Source organism: Cariama cristata, unplaced genomic scaffold (assembly GCF_000690535.1).
Source record: "Cariama cristata isolate BGI_N322 unplaced genomic scaffold, ASM69053v1 scaffold8822, whole genome shotgun sequence".
NCBI classification, from domain to species: domain Eukaryota; kingdom Metazoa; phylum Chordata; class Aves; order Cariamiformes; family Cariamidae; genus Cariama; species Cariama cristata.
In genome coordinates this window covers 1-12,968 of record NW_009604385.1, presented here as the reverse complement: position 1 = coordinate 12,968, position 12,968 = coordinate 1, and the positions used below count along the sequence as shown (strand labels likewise).

Genomic DNA, 12,968 nt, shown 5'->3' with positions numbered 1-12,968 from the left:
GAAAGAGGCAGGTGACAGGAGACGGAATCTTTTCTGTATTAGAAGTAGGCACAGACTATCACAAAGCTGTGCAGCTATCTGAGCTTTAGTCTGCAGTCAAAATCAAGCAATGGTAGGTCATTCTCACTCAAGCCTTGGGAGTCTTAGCTCATCTATATTTATGAAGCTCTTAGTCTAAAAGACTGCATAAGTGAGTAAGTTCTGTTGTGTGTGGGCACAAAGCTTGTGGGATAGCTTTCACGCTACCAAGCTATAGTACAGTGGGGATGAGAATGGTTTGTGGCAAATAGCTTTCCATCCTGAAAGAGATCCTTGCAATAACTGTCTCTGCAGATGCAAGCAATTTGGCAGCAATTGTTCCAAACCAGTGGTTTGTTTCAAAAACCAAAGCAAAAATTATAGTGTAAATCCTCTCCTACGTTATTATATTGCCTTAAATTTAGATCCAGCAAAAGTATTTTTCTGCTGACGCAATGACACTGACTGTCTGTTTGTCAGATTATTTTGTGATGCTTCTGTGATTCTGTGCTTGGGCCAACATGAGCTCTGTAAGACTCCCAGGAGTCAAAGGCAAAAACAAACAGATTGAGCCTGCAGAAGCTTCTAGGGATGTTTTCAGAGACAGATTAAAACAATTCTGGGCCAGTCTTCTCTCCATTGCTTGATTCTGTTCTGATGAGCTCTACCGTGAGGAGCTTATTTTTGAGGTGGATGTCCACTTCCTTAGGTCCCACAGCTCCATTTCCTGTTACTTGCTGACTTTGATTGCTCATTTCAGGACCTCGATATGAAGAAGCTTGTTTCAGTCCCACCCTGCTCATTCCCAGGATTTGGTGTTCCTTCTGGAAGCACCGCTGGGAATGTTGTCATACACAGATTCTTAAGTTGCAAGGTTGTGGAATAACTGATGAGATATGTGTGGTTTTGTTTTGGGAAATGTCAGGGCTGTGGTTCAGCCAGTGTCACAGCCGCGTCATGTGTTACGCTGTTGCTACCAGCTGGAAGTTCTCAGAAACACCCTGCCTTGATTCTTCCTGAGCACACTTTGTTTTTTCAAACCCTTGATTTCAGATCTTTTTTAGATTTTTGGAGCCAGATCAAAGCAGTAGCACCAAGGCTCCCTCATTCACTTTTTTGTGTTATTAGCTCTAAATTCTTACTTATGGTTGTTGGCATCGTTACATTGTAGTGACTACCCTGCAGAGAGTTTCCTGCCAGGGTCAGGACCAGTGCTTTCAGATTTGTACTCCTACATGCAGGAGGATGTGAGCACCACTTCAGAGAGCATTTGGGCACTCTGCTTGATGGCTGTTCCTCTGCTGATTCTCTGTCAGAATATCTGCTATGACAGTAAAGCATGTATCAGAGTCTGATGACTGTTCCCTCCACTTCAGTGGGTGCTTTGGAGAAAAAAAGGCTACAAATTTTGAATATGCAACATATTTAATATTCTGTTGAGATTGTTTATGCTCAGTAAATCAGAAGACCTTACAGTTTCCCTTGAAATGAGGAATAAGAGTGATAATTCTTTTCTGAATTCTGTCTAATGTGAGTGGAGCAGGGAAGATTTCTCTGAAGTGCATGGCAGTTGCAACATCAGTGGTTCGTCCAGCCCAGGGAGGATCCCAGCTGGTACTGAGCTGCTCTGATGGCTCATGGCCCTTCACAGTCAGCCTTCCATGTCAGAGGAAATGAGGGGCCACTGCCTGAGTTTTTTTCTTTGTGTTCTAGCAATTTCCAAATGTTGTGACCTGGATTTATCACATTCATATTTTCAACACTATTCTCAGTGTTCTACTAGCTTGTAGTCAGAGATGATGGTTTCAAATGTTGTCTACTCTACTTCCAAATTTTTATGTATTTTAAAATGAATGCGTATCTGTGATTCATCTTGAGTTGTACTCATCTAGGGGAGTCACAGCAGCCTAACCTAATGGCATGAAATGTCTGCCAACTCTTCCCTCCCTTTTCTGGTAATTCCATTCTCCCTTTCTCTGCTCAAATCCTTTTTGGCTTTCTTCGGTTTCCCTATCCCTGCCTTTGAGAGTGTCAGCTTGCAGGGATTACCTGCTGAAGGTCCGACAGACTCTTTTTCTTCCCTGATGATTCATCTGTAAGATACCTCTCTTCATACAGTTTCCTGCCTTTCTTTCACAGAACAAGCAAGGCTAAAAACACCATGAAAAGAAGGTGGCACATATCAGAGAGCATGCTTTTGCCTTTCCACATGCAGATGTTAAACAGTAAAAAGCTGAAGATCCAAAAGGAGATATTTCTACCATGAGAGGGCAGACAAAAAGCACCACATGGAATATACTTTTACAGTAAAAGAAATGCAATCTTTCCTCTTTTTTCTTTGTAGTACAACCTCACTCTGAATGAAAAGTAGCACTTTAAGATGAGAATTAAGTTCATGTAAGGAGTATTTAACAAGGACATTTATTAATTTTAATATTCTGTTCTTGAGATTTCAGTTGCACAATCAGGAGGTAGTTGACCTTCAATCTTTAGGAATTATTTTTACCAAACTCATTGTTTTAGTAGCTTTGACTGCCTTCTACTTGAACATTAAATGAGGTGGCAAACGTCTGTCACAGAAGATTTTTTTTTTTCCGTTCCCATTTCTCTCTGAGAGGAGACTAGTTTATGGGACCTAGTCTCTGTTTCTGTAGGAAAAAGCAAGCCAAAAAACTGTATCTCATATGTGGAGAACAGATAGGATTCACCATAGTCATTAGCTCCCATGGGAGTTCATCCCCCAGTCTGAGACCAGCTCCTCATAAAGCTTTCTCCTGTGTGGAGATAATTCAGCCACGGTGTAAAAAAAATTCCAGGTAACCACAGGAGCAGAACTGGTCACAGGCTTCATTGAGAAGTGTGTGGATAGATAGTTATGCTGAGCCCAGGGGACCAGATACTCTGAAAATAAAGACCTTGGGCTAGATTCAGTGTTGTGTGGAAAGGCAGGTTAGAGACTGTAAGTTTCATGTCACTCAGTGACATGGGAATATGTACTGCTTCATTCTGTACTAGTTGGTGTCTCCCAGGCACTGGAGGTTAGTAACCAGATCCACCCATCAAAATGGGTGGTGGCAGGGACATTCATCTGTGAGGCTAGAACAGGACAATCTTCTATCCATCTGGAAATACTAGAAAATATCATCCACAGGTGCTCTTATAGGGTAGCCTTTATTCTTCAAAGAATAAAGAAAACACTTCTAAATTACCTGCAAAAATATCACTTACAGGTAAAGGCACTGCGACCGTGAACTCTTAAAAATAAGATTTTTTTCTTCTGCCCATCAGCATAAATTCCATCCTGCTTGGTTTCAGCTTCACTCAACTGTTTTTTATCCATAAGCTGGTCTTATCTGATTATTTTCTGATTTCAGTGATGGAGCCCTTTGTAGCAAAAGATTGTTGTCTTCTACATATTATTGCTCCCAGTAGCTGAAATGGCTTCTTGTCTGTTCTCTTGATTTGTGATGCAAAGCTTTGAAAAGTGTGAGTCACCCCAGCTATGTGATATTTTGCTTATCCTCATCTCCTTATGTTAAGAGATGAAAGGAACAGATTCTGAAATATCTCACATCCTTATTAAAACATACGGTCATTTGTGAGAGATGTGGGTTTAACGGTTCTCGAATAGTGTAAACAGTGTTGTCGCTGTTTTAGTATCTGACATGCTTTGAGTAGGTAGTACAGGGCCAAGCTGTGTTAGATCAGCTGTTGTCTTGCTTAACTTAGTTTAGAACATGTTTCAGCACATTTGGTTCCATCTAAACCGTATTACAACGCAGGCTGGAAGAAACTGCATCTTGCACGAATGCCTGCGGTTTCCCTCTGTGGTTCCTTCTGCTCCCTTCCTTGACCTGTAGCATGAGCTGACCTAGCAGCATTTACTTACCCCAACTCTTGTTTAACCACGGACCCAAAGTTTGCTAAGGTTCAGCAAAAATCTCAGAAGGCAATCTGACTAGTCCCTGTTTCTCTGCATTGCATGGGGAATCCAGCTTTAACAGGTGATAGGAATTTTCAGTGTTCTACTGAACATACACGCCAAAGCAAGTACCTAAGGCTGTCTTATGTGCTACTGAAGGTGGTCTCACGGTGGCTATTAATGTTGTCTGGAAGCCCCAAAATAAAGCAGTTGTTCTTTTCATGCCAAATTATATGCTAGTTTACTGGATTGCATATATACAGGTCATGCAGGATTTAAAATATTGATATATGATGTTGGTAACAATAATATTTTCCCTCAACACAATTGCAGGTCTAAACTCTTACCTGCAGAATTCCATATGCTTTCTGAATCAAATATATGTTAGAGTTTAATGAATTAAAGGCTGTAGCCTTCTCATTTATTTTCTTTGCAATATATATATATACCCTCATATACAGTGCCCTTTACTCACTCAGATCTCCAGAAGAATTGTCACTTGTATATATCTCTAATTATAAAACTCCTCTACATTAGCAACTTCTCAGGTTTGAAATGTCTATATTTTGACCACTTGAAAGGCAAGAGCTATATGGCAGTTTCATTTGCTCACACGTGTTAATGGTGGTGTTTGTGCTGTGAGAAGCATGAACTTCTGTAATACACGGATTTTTCTTCTTTGACATTTTTGAGTGCATGGGATGTCGGTAAATGACATCAGTCCAACACCCCCAACTCATGGAGTCTTATTCACAGAAAAGCAGTGTTGTGAATGGCACTGCTGTAAGCTTCCCCACAGTGCACCTCTGCTGTGTTATGAACAAACCATTTTCATAGAAGAACCTCTGTTAAAAACACTACCCTGTATGACCGTGATGAGGGTAGTTGTTTGGTATCAGCATTAACCTTCCAGGAAATTACTCCAGCAGCTCCCTGGGTATAAGTTATCTGGCAAATGTTAAATAAGAACAACTTCCAACCAGTACTGAATCCAGACTTGACTCCATATTGAGATGATCCAAATGAGTTGAGACAACTGAAAGATCTGAGAGATACAAGTGTCTCGGTGGAATTTCCCCAGATGTTAGGTTTTCCAACTTGACTAATAAAGTAGAACTTCTCTTTCTGAAGGTTATTTATTATAGCTTTGTATTAATTGATCTTCTAGATCATTAATGAAGATGTTAGGTCTTTAGATACTATTGTGAATGGAGCCATGTAAGTACCATAGGTAATTAACTATACATTGGTTTACACTTCAGCTGACAACATTAGTTACAGTTTGATTATTTGAAATTATGTTTCAGAGAAGATGTTGTTTTCAAATATGCAGGTATTTGCAAGAGTTTCTTGATCCAAAAAGACTACCCAGCCATCTCCAATCTGAGGGGTTTTTCTTAGTTTTATTTCCATGCTTTGATGTCTCAGCTGTTCTGTATGGAAATTAGATGTAAAGTTTGTATATTGTATTCCTGGGCTTCACTTTTTCACATATTTCCTCATCATTTTTCCCCTCCTGACAGATATGTTTTCTTTGATGCTATCAGAAATACCACATGACCTGGATGATCAGTCATGGAGATCTGGCATATTGACACTGACACTTGTTTGAACAAACTCTAATAAATAATTTACAGTAGCCAACAAAATTATAACCATTGGTTTGCTCCCTTCTTGCTAGAATTAGCGTGTTCTCTGTGTGGGGCCTAACAACAGAGTCTAAGCTTTCATCTCTTTAGCCTTATTGTTTTATTTGTTTGAGGCAAACACCAACATACAGATGGGTTTTTTTCCCATAGAAATATATTTTGCATCAGGTTTGATTTCTTAAAAATCAAGTTTGATTTCTTAAACACAAAGGGTGTGTTTGTCATCTCCAGTTCATTAGGAGTTAATGCGAACTAAGAAAAATTCATGATAATTCTGAGAATTCCACTGAAATCTTATGAAATAGATTCTCTTCTCAAAGGGATAAGAAATGTAATAATAAACCAGTGTAACACTAACCAAGAATTACTTGTCTCAAAGCCAAAAGGAAGGACTAATCAGAAAACTGAATTGAAAAATATTTCAGTTTTTTTTCTGACACTTACCTTGCATTTTTGTTTTTATTTTGGGGAAAGGACTCTGCTGTCACTCTGTGTTATAACTTGAGTTTTCCTTGTCTGTAGTGCCAGGACCAAATTCCTCCAGTGACAATAGCATCAGCTTTGCCATGATAATGATGGCCTGGGTGGTGATTGCACTTGTCTTGTTCTTACTGAGACCTAGTAACCTGAGAGGATCTAACACAGCTGGAAAGCCAACCAGCCCACATAATGTAAGTGCATCTTCAAGTGCCCTGCAGAGAGACTCTACAATAGCTTAAATGTGTTTTGTTTTAATACAGACTATCTTACAGTCATTTTTTCCTTACATTTTTTTCCCCTGTATTTTCTTGGAACTCGATTAACGATGACAATGAGTAAAACCAAAATGAAAGTAGAATCATGAAGGCCAAGTAAGAGGTCTGCTGTGGGATGGAGCAAGCATGGGTGACCAAGTGTGGGTCATAATGTCCTTTGGACACTGGCTGTCCCTGGTTGGAACTGCCTCCTGCCTTCTTACACATAAGGGCAAAATCACAGCTTTAAGAGAAGTCAGTAAAAAAAATTATAGCATGAAACTGGGAAGGTGATCTTTGTCCTAGATGTGGGATCATGGAAAAATCCCTATTGATGCAGAAAACAGTATTGTTCTTTAATGCTCATTTACTCTGAATATTGAAAGAGATACTGAAAGATCTTAAAAGAAAGCACAATGTAACTCTTTTGAGTTCTTTTATTGCTAAATCCTCTTATGTGAAGCACTGTTTCTAATCCTGTACGTGTTTTTTTTTCTTTCTTTTCCTCCTTCATTCCCCCTAGGGACAAGAACCACCAGCCCCACCAGTGGACTAGAGCGTTCAGTATTGGAAAAGTTCAGCAGCTAAAACCTTGCACGACCAAATGAACGAAGTGACCAGATTACTCCTAAACCCCATTCAATACTGTTTTGTTTTCTCACTTATATAGAGCAGAGTTATCATTCAGCAGTATCTTCATGAACTGCATTTAGCGACTTCAATTTAAGTTAATTTTTGCTTTGTATGTTACTACAATTCCTAGTAGATTGTAATTTGAATAATGATAAGGCATTGCAGGGGTTTTTTGGTTGTTACTTTTACTGTGGACATTCCACTCAGTCTCTTTCTGTTACAATGATCTTAATTTCTTTGCAGTGATTTCTGATATGCATTGAAAGAAAAAGAAAATCCCTGTGCATCTATAATAATGGAAGGCTACTGACCTTTCTTCAGATTAATCCGTATTTTTTCTCCAGTATGCTTTTGAGGGTTATATTATGGTTGCAACTATTAGCTTAGTTATGTGGTGAAAAATTGAAATAATTTTATATTTGCGCTGGGTTCAGAGCAGCTTTTAGTCTGGTCTTTGGATCACTAACATAGTTTTCAGGGTTGTTGGCAAAAGCATGGATTGTCCACTAGAATTATACTATGTGTGTGTGTGCACACATAAGCGAACATGATAATTGCCACTGTCAAATCTTTGACATATATATTGGCAACCTTACCCAAAAGATTATACCACCAAAAAAGAAATTAATTTAATCTTGTTCATTAATAAATGATATATCTTATTAAAAATGTTGTCCAAAAAATGTATTCCAAAAGCAGATTTGTTTACTTATAGACTTTATGAAAAGAGGAATTTAGTGAGAAGAACTTGGTAGAATTTTCTGTCCTGGTATCGTCCTTTAATAATTGGTATCTTTACAAGTTTTTTAGCCATGATGTAGTGTATATTGGAGAGGATGAAATCATACCAAGAGGTTACCGAGGTTACCAGCTTTTGGTATACAACATATACTGGATATTCAGGTTTTTTTCACCTGTATGTTATCAGCAATTCTTAACATTTCATCCTTGTCTACTGGTTGTAATTGTAGAATAACAAACTTGCAGGTGACTACAACAAATGGCATGTCTTTTCCCTCTAATACTTGTGTGTATGTGTGGTGTGTTTATGTGTGCGTATGTGTGGCTGTGCACGTACCTGTGCACATCTCCCATTGTAGCAAATGGGAATGACTTTTTTATGTACATTAATTTAAGAACATTTTAGAGATGTACAGAAAAGCAACACTGTATATTTTTCTTCATCAATTTGAAAAATTGATGAGAATAATGTAAAGAACATTATTATGTTACCAACACGAAGCTTCTTTCCATAAAGGTCAGTAGAACAGACATAAGGGAATTCAAAGCCTTACTCTATAAACCTTTATTTCACGAGGACTTTAGTTACGGAGTTGAAGGGGCTAACTGTTAAGATGCATAAAGGTTTGTATTAACGGGCTCTTAACAAAAATCTCACATCAGATCCCATGGTTGACAGACGCAGGGTTTTCCTCCTCAGGGTAAATGGTGGGCCAGCTAAGCCTCCTTGTAAAGGTGCAGCATAGACCTGAAGAAAGGCTTCTGTAATTTGATGTAATTGCCCTTTGAATTTCTGTGGAATAGTGTGCTCCCAAGCACAGGAGCATGTGTAAAAAATAAAATAAAAATTTAAAAAATGAAGAAAATTGGGCCAGGTGCTCTCAGTGACATCAGTGCAGTGCCTTGTAAAGCAATGGAGCTGCAGCAGAGAAGCTGAGAGAATTTGTCCTATTACGTCTAATGGTGTACAGGCCACAAACACTGTGTAAAGGTGTCACTGGGACAAGCAATCTGACTGTGCTTGCTTTTTGCCTTCCATGTACATTTATGTTTGGGATACTGTTTTGAACACAACAAGTAATACAGCATCATTTTGTTGAACCAACAAGGAAATATACATATAATCCCCCACACTGACCTTTTCTCCAAGGATTTTTGGCCAGAATTCTTCACTATCAGATGCATGAAACAGGATTCCAGTTGATTAAAAAGCCAACTGAAACAGGCTTCAGTTCAGACAGAGTGCCACTCCTCATCCTATTGGAAGTTGGTGAGATTTACAGCAGATGCTCCTCATTTGTGAGGATCAGTCTCACTTTACTGAAATGTCTGTGTATGTATTTATAACACTCACCATGTGCACTCATCTCTAACAGTCTTGGGAAATGAACTTTTTGTTCAGAGTAATGTTGTGTTTTACATTTCAGTGAACTGTCTTTGCTTGAAATTCCTCTAAGTAGTTGTCCCAGTGATTTTATACATGTATGCTTTCCTCATGTAAATTGCTATTTTAAATTTTCTATGTAAAGGAAAAACATCGGAAATATTTTATTGTAAAATGTTTTACTAAAGAGCCAGGCCACTATCCCATGCCTTTTAAATTCAGATACTCTTTCCAAGATACAACCTTCAGATCACCATGATTAATTAAAATAAAAGTAACTAATTGTAGGACTGTATTTTGCCACTCTTATTCATGTTAAATAGTGCCTTACTCATCAAGTAGTTGCACTGAAGTTTGTGGGACTACTCTGAGATAATGTACTAGTAGCAGCTTTAGTAAGGGTGGCAGAAATCTGGCCTTTAGTGATGTAATTTTTGGTGAAATAATTGTATCATGGTTACAGATGTTTATGGTAAATTTTGAGAAGTGTGGAAGAGATTAGTGGTATGTGAAGCTTCAAGATGTGATTAATTCTGTAATGAGGATTTTAAGCTCGGTTAGTAAGAGATGCAAGTTGTAGCAACTTGGGAAATATGGAGGGAAGGTTACAATTACACCTTAGCTTAGAACTTTGTTAAAACAATAGTATTTTTAGAGTATGCTTAACACAATTATTATACTCTGAAATGAGAAATCATACATATTTATGTATTGTCTGCAGATCACTTAGCCTTGTAATGTTCATGATTGAAAAAGAAAGAGTGATGATGTGATGTACCTAATGTAAATCGGTGGTTTAAAATGTCTGAATTATGCCAAACAAAAAATCATCTGTGCCATTTGCGGTTTCCTAGTAATCTTTTACTGAGTACTTGGATTGGGATAAAGGGCTTGTACTATGCACTTTTTATTGACTTAACAAAATAAATAGCAATTATTAGTAACCTTTTGTCTTTGTCTCTTAGTCTTTGTATTAGATGCAGGACTGCACCAACCTATCAATTTCTAAGGTAATTTGAAATCATCTAAAAATAAGTATCAGTAAATATAGCGTGTCATCTGTGTAACTTCTAAAACGTAAATTCTAACTTTTCTAATGGAACTTGCCTTCTGTATGTATCTCAAGCAAGTCAGAACTAATTGTAAATGGTTTCCAAGGTTTAAGATATTTTGATGACCAACATAGACATCTCTGCCTTTTGCTCTTCAAAGTAGTTACACAGCCTAGGAAATCAGAAATAATACAGTACGAAAAGTAATGATAGAGGCCACATATGCCAATTATGTTACTTCATTTTAGATCAAATGCTACTACTTGCCTGCAGCCATCCAGGTCTCGAGCTGCAGGGTGTGCCAGAGTTTCAGGTCAGTATTTGACAGCAGGAGTGAACTCACCTGTGGGAGATGTGCCCAAGTCAAGGAGCAGCTCAGCCTGGTGACAGAGCTTTGGGAGGAGGTATCCAGGCTGAGGAGTATCAGGGAATCAGAGCAAGAGACTGACTGGTGGAATCGAACTCTACCATCCCTGAGACAGATGCACCAGCCAACCATGACACAAGGGACAAAGGACCCCCTACCCTCTTGTCACCAGGCAGAGGGAGGAGACCCAGGAGACAGGGGAGAATGGAAGCAGGTTACTGCTCAGGGTGGCAAGCAAATCCACTCTCAGCCTGCCTTAACTTCCCAGGTGCCTGTACACAAGAGGTATGAGGCCCTAGAACTGGATGGACGGACAACTGATGATGTGGACAAAGGTCCTTCTGAGGTGGAAGGGTCACCTAGGCAGCCTACCCACTGCATCACGACCACCCATGTTAAGAAAAAAGGAAGGGTGGTTGTCATAGGTGACTCCACCCTGAGGGGAACAGAGGGTCCGATATGCCAACTGGACCCAACCCACAGGGAAGTCTGTTGCCTCCCTGGGGCCAGGGTAAGAGATGTTACTAGAGAACTCCTTTGGTAAGGTCCTTGGACTATTATCTGTTACTAGTCCTTCATGTGAATAGTGATGAGGTAGCAAAGAAAAGTCCAAAGGCAATCAAAAGAGACTTCAGAGCCTTGGGGCAGCTGGTCAAAGGATCAGGTGCACAGGTAGTTTTTAATTCCATCCTTTCAGTACCAGGGAAAAGCACTGAAAGGAACCAGCAGACACAACTGATCAACATGTGGCTCTGAGACTGGTGTCATCAGCGGAACTCTGGGTTCTTCAGTCACGGGGTGGTCTATACGTCACCAGGTCTACTGTCATCTGATGGGATTCCCCTTTCTCAGAGGAGGAAAAGGGTTTTTGCGCAGGAGCTAGCAGGACTGATTGATAGAGCTTTAAACTAGATTGGAAGGGGGATAGAGACAAAACCAGGCCAGTTAATGACAAGCAGTGGGACAGCACGCCGAAGTTTGAGAGACTGCGTGCTAGTGAGATCCTTCAGACTGCCCCACAAGGTGATGGGTACATTAAACTGCATTTTAAATTTTTCTACACCAATGTGCACAGCATGAGGAACAAGCAAGAGGAGCTAGAAGCCTTGGCCTAGTCCCAGAGATACGACATCATTGGCATAAGTGAAACCTGGTGGGACGAGTCCTGTGACTGGTGTGCCATGATGGATGGTTACAGGCTTTTCAGGAGGGATAGGCAGGGGCGGGGGGGGGGGGGGGGGGGGTAACAGAGGGGCTAGAATGTATGGAGCTTGCAGTCGGTGATGGCACAGTTGAGAGAGAGCCTCTGGGTAAGGATAAAGGGATGGACAAATAAAGCAGATGTTGTTGTGGGAGTCTACTATAGGCCACCCAGCCAGGATGATGACACTGATGAATTATTCTTTAAGGAACTAAGGGATACCTCTAAATCATCCACCACTGTCCTTACGGGGGACTTCCACTTGCCAGATGTCAACTGGGAATACCACACAGCTGGTACAAACAGGTCCAGAAGGCTCCTAAACCATCTGGACGACAACTTCTTGGTGCGGGTATTAAGGGACCCGATGAGGAAAGGTGCCCTTCTTGATTTGTTGCCAGTTAACACAGAGGGGCTCGTGGGTGAAGTGGTGATTGGTGACTGCCTTGGCCACAGCAACCACAAAGCAGTCAAGTTTAAAAACTGTGGGGACAGGAGGAAAACTGCCAACAAAACCTCAACTCTGGATATGAGGAGAGCAGATCTCAGGCTGCTCAGGGAACTGCTTAGTGAGGTCCCCATGGAAAGAGCTGTTGAAGGTGGTCCATCAGTGCTGGTCACTTTTTAAGTACCACCTCCTAAGAGCACAAGAGCAGGCAATTCCAAAACGTCATAAGTCAAGCAGGTGAGGCAGAAGGCCGGCTTGGCTGAGCAGGAATCTTCTTCCAGAGCTGAGGCAAAAAAAGAAAGTATATGGCCAGTGGAAGCAAGGTCAGCCGACATGGGAGGACTACAGAGATGCTGTTCGCCACTGTAGGGAGGAAATTTGTGCAGCCAAAGCTCAATTAGAGTTGAAGCTGGCCAGTATTGTGGGGGACAATAAAAAGGGGGGTTTTAAATATTTTAAGAGTGAAAGGCAGGTGGGAAATAACATTGGCCTGTTACTCGTTGAGCATGGTCACCTCACAAACAGGGACATAGACAAGGCAGAGGCATTCAGTGCTTTCTTTGCCTCAGTCTTCAACACCGATGATGGGCTCTGGGACACCCAGAGCCCTGGGCTAGAGAACCATGATTGTGAGAATGATAAACTCTCAATCAACTCCAATCTTGTGTGGGATTTGCTATTCCAACTGGATCCCTATAAATCTGTGGGGCCTGATGGGGTTCATCCAAGGGTACTTAAGGAGCTGGCTGATGTCATAGCAAGACCTCTCTCAACGATTTTTCAACGCTCCTGGGAATCTGGAGATGTCCCAGTTGACTG

The 12,968-nt window shown here is 40.5% G+C and overlaps 1 protein-coding gene across 1 annotated transcript in view; it reads left to right on the top strand.

The window, feature by feature from the left end:
- SMIM14 (small integral membrane protein 14) overlaps positions 1 to 7,459 on the top strand; it is a 24,138-nt gene extending 16,679 nt beyond the window's left edge. The window contains exons 3-4 of the mRNA XM_009695582.1: positions 6,112 to 6,260; positions 6,847 to 7,459. Of these exons, the coding sequence (XP_009693884.1) occupies positions 6,112 to 6,260; positions 6,847 to 6,879 (182 nt within the window). The 3' untranslated portion in view covers positions 6,880 to 7,459. The remainder of the gene's footprint in view (positions 1 to 6,111; positions 6,261 to 6,846) is intronic.
- The last annotated feature ends 5,509 nt before the right edge of the window (positions 7,460 to 12,968 follow it).